The 4063-nt window shown below is 44.3% G+C and overlaps 1 protein-coding gene across 1 annotated transcript in view; it reads right to left on the bottom strand.

Moving 5' to 3' along the window:
* Positions 1 to 4063, bottom strand: part of SV2C (synaptic vesicle glycoprotein 2C) — a 241488-nt gene that overhangs the window by 36245 nt on the left and 201180 nt on the right. Inside the window, exons 5-6 of the mRNA XM_003785923.2 lie at positions 2069 to 2202; positions 1486 to 1575 (exon numbers count right to left, since the gene is read on the bottom strand). Of these exons, the coding sequence (XP_003785971.1) occupies positions 1486 to 1575; positions 2069 to 2202 (224 nt within the window). The remainder of the gene's footprint in view (positions 1 to 1485; positions 1576 to 2068; positions 2203 to 4063) is intronic.

Here is a 4063-nt window from a genome sequence, read left to right as displayed (position 1 = left end):
ACAGGTGTCTGCCACAATGCCTGGCTACTTTTTTTTTTTTTTCAGTTTGGCCGGGGCCAGGTTTGAACCCGCCACCCTTATGGGGCCAGCGCCCTACTCACTGAGCCACAGGCGCCACCCAATGCCTGGCTATTTTTAGAGACAGGGTCTTGGTTTTGCTCAGGCTGGTCTCAAACTTGTGAGAACAGGCAATCTACCTGCCTCGGCTTCCCAGACAGCTAGGATTACAGGCACGAATCACTGCCCTTGACCTTCTTACTTCTTGATTTATTGGTTTTATTTTAACTTGGTTTTAATTACATCAAGCTTTTTTTCAAGAACATTATATGGGTGGTGTTTTTTGGGCTTTTCTGTTTATGAGAATACTTTTATTTCCTTTTAATGTAAATGAACTTGTCTGGTTTTAAAATTTGGGGAGAACTTTTTAAAGGCCTTAATAGGTTTTCACGTGCTTTTATATAAATGCACGTGCTGTGTGCATATATTAATATGCATAATATATTCATATAACTATATGATATGATACATATGTAATTATATATATATCTACAACTGTGCATATATATTAACACATGAACATGTATAATATATACATATGAATATATGTATAATATATACATGTAGATGTATACACAGATATACAGACATGTGATGTAAATGTATATGTATATCTATACTAATCTGCACAGATGTGTTTATTTTAATATATAGATATGTAAATATTATTAGCTGCTATTTATGGAGTACTTAGAATTTGCCAGACCTTTTGCTAAATGTTTTACATACATTTTCTCATTTGACCCTCCTAACAAATCTACCAGTTGGGCTTTATTCTAATCATGCATAAGGAAACTGAAGCTCAGAACCTTGATGTTACTTGCTCAGATAACACAGCAAGTGAGAGACCTGGGTTTTGAACCCATTTGTAGTTGCTTTATGTAGGCGGCCCTAAGTTCTAAGCTCCTTGGCTGAGCAGCATATGGAAGTAACTTTCAGCTCGGTGACTGGGGCAAGAGCAGTGGCCTGGCTGAGCAGAAGAGACAGACCCACAGAGGCCAGACCTCCTCTGACAGTAAGTCAAGGAGAATTGGCTGGTGGCCCTCAGGTTCTGAGTCTTGGGATCGATCAGAGAATACATCTGAGAAGTAAAGTTATTCTTTCCACCTCACCCCATCTCTTGGGTTGGTGTTATCATTTGACCAACCAGAGAGCTCTGGGGTCCTACTTCAGCATAGGCAGAGGTCTGGCAATCTATGGGCCCAATGCAGCCCTGTGCCTATCTCTATAAATAAAGTTTTATTGAAACATAGTCACACCCATTTGTTTATACGTTGTCAATGGCTGAATTTTTGCTGCAGTAGCAGAGTTGAGTAGTTGTGACAGAGACTATCTGGCTTGAGAAGCCTAAAGTATTTACAGGCTTGTCCTTGACAGAAAGCACGTCCCAGTCCCTGGCACTGTGAATTCTCTGAGGAGCAGACTCACCGTGAAGACCTTCTCAGGCTGACCCCGTGCTCTCATGTTGGTGTCATGAATCAGCTTCAGAATCATCCAAGCTTCATCATGCTTTCCAACCTAAGAAATGGGAGCAGACAGTGAAGCTCTAGGAGTGACAGACACCCTTACCCTCCCTGATTTTCCAATTACCATCTTGTATCATAAGATTCAATGAGGCATGATTGTGCAAATGTGTTTAGGTATATCCCATTGGAACAGACAGACCATTTGGATATCACGGAATACATTAGCAATTCAAAGAACATGGCTACAACTAGAAATAAGTACTCTCAGATAATAAAATTCCATTTCCGTAACAATGAGCCATGTTCTTTTCGCTGAGTAAAAAGTTACTTTTGTAAGGTGGAACTCAATTATTTTCTGGCATGAGACAGCTTTTCCAGGTGTTGTTGGTGGTTCAAAGCATGTCTCCATGAAGTCAAACCCTCCAGAATTCCATAGTAGGAAAGAGAAACATACCACCCAAGGAAGCAAGCACTTTTCTAGAATTAGCAAAGAACTCTTTCCAGTGCATGTCGGCTATGTGAATATTTATAATAACAAGTGTTACCTCCAACAAGAACCGTGGGCTTTCAGGCATGAAAGTGAGGGCCACCACAGAGGAGACGCAGGGGAGCGCGCAGACGATGACAAACACACGCCAGCTGTGAAACTGGTAGGCTGACCCCATGCTGAAGCTCCACCCTGGAAATGAAGGAGAGAAGGGTGAGGGGGCGCCTGCCAGGTGGCCCACTGGGAAAGTCGCCCCAGGGGCCGGGACTGTGGCTTGATTGACCAAGTCTTACCCTCCAGGAGCTGGTCTGGGCATCAGCTACAGTGACCAGCTTGGTCCTAAGACCATCTGTGGCAATACTGAGAAGAAAAGTACTTGGAACCCAAGGGGTCAGGGCATAAGCATGGCGGGGTGTGTATGCTACTTACACAGACTACCAAACCCCAAAAGCCAAGGTCACTTTGGGAGAATGCGTTTTCTTTCTTTCTTTTTTTTTTTTTTTGAGACAGAGCCTCAAGCTATCTCCCTGGGTAGAGTGCCATGGCATCACAGCTCACAGCAACCTCCAACTCCTGGGCTCAAGCGAGTCTCCTGCCTCAGCCTCCCAAGTAGCTGGGACTACAGGCGCCCGCCACAACACCTGGCCATTTTTTGGTTGCAGCCATCATTGTTGTTTGGCGGGCCTGGGCTGGGGATTCGAACCCGCCACCTTAGGTGTATGTGGCTGGCGCCTTAGCCACTTGAGCCACAGGCGCCGAGCTGGGAGAATGTGTTTTATAGGAGAGCGCTGTGCTGAGTATCTTCTGTTCGCTCTTCAGTTTACTCTTCTTTTTCCACTCTCCATGTGCTGGGAAATTGCCTCTAGGGACTGTATCTACTTGGCTCCCTTGCCCACTGGCTTCCAGCTTGTTTTTGAATAAAGGAAGCCAGGCCAGAGAACAAAGGGTGGGAGGAAGGATGGGATCCTCACTCCCCTTGCTTCCCTTTTGGCCTCACTGGCTGGCCGGGTCTGGCAGTGGAGACTTAACTCCTGGGCCTTCTCCTGCAGTCGCAGGGCTTGTCAGGGTCTGGCCAACCCCCTCCTGTTGCTGTTTGAGGCATTGGTGGCTCCAAGGTGCTGTGTTATTCTCTAATGGTTTCCATGCCTTCAGGAATAGTCCCTACAGTAAATTCTTTCTCATATCCCAGGTGTCACCCGTTTCCTGCCGGCATCCTGACCGTACAATTATTTAAGGACTTGGCAGTTGTATATCTCCTCATACACATGGCATGCAGTAGATCACAAGATTTTAATTCCCAAATATTATAAAAGTATAGGTTTTTATTATAACATACAAATAGGCACATTAGGATACAAACAGAAATCCCTTCAAGAGTTAAAAGAAAGCTAATACTAGAATGAATATAAAATGGAAAAAGAGCAAAATTCAAACATGGTGCTAAATGAGAAATAATGAGGCATATCAAATCTAATTGAAAACAGAGAGGAGGTTTATAGAGGCATAGATGAATTATGTGAGGTGAAATTTTAATTTACAGCAAGCCTAGTATTTGTGTGAACAAAAGTCAGGTAGTCTGTATCTGGTCCCCAGAAGAGCAGCCTAATTATTCATTATTTACTTGGGAGTCAAGTGAGAGTCTGAAGGTGATCTAACTTCCACAAGGCCACAGAGCTGAAGTTACATATCAGAGTCTTGACTGCCAGGATTCAAGACCGAATCTTACACCAACACACAGCCTCACGTCTATGCACACTCACTCACTCTTTTTTCGAAACTGAGTCTTGCTTTGTGGCCCCACTAAAGTGCCCAGGGTAGAGTTCTGTGGCATCATCATAGCTCACAGCAACCTCAAACTCCTGGGATCAATCAATCTTCTGGCCCTAGTTTCCCAAGTAGCTGGGACTACAGCACCTACCACTGCGTCTGGCTGATTTTTTCTATTTTTAGTGGAGATGGGATCTTGCTTGTGCTCAGGAGGTCTCAAGTGATCCTCTCTCTTTGGCTTCCCAGACTGCTAGAATTACAAGTGTGAGCCATGGTAGCTGGCCTC

Source organism: Otolemur garnettii, unplaced genomic scaffold (genome assembly GCF_000181295.1).
Source record: "Otolemur garnettii isolate 467f Iridium unplaced genomic scaffold, OtoGar3 scaffold00017, whole genome shotgun sequence".
NCBI classification, from domain to species: Eukaryota; Metazoa; Chordata; class Mammalia; order Primates; family Galagidae; genus Otolemur; species Otolemur garnettii.
This window is presented reverse-complemented; position numbering and strand designations above follow the sequence as displayed.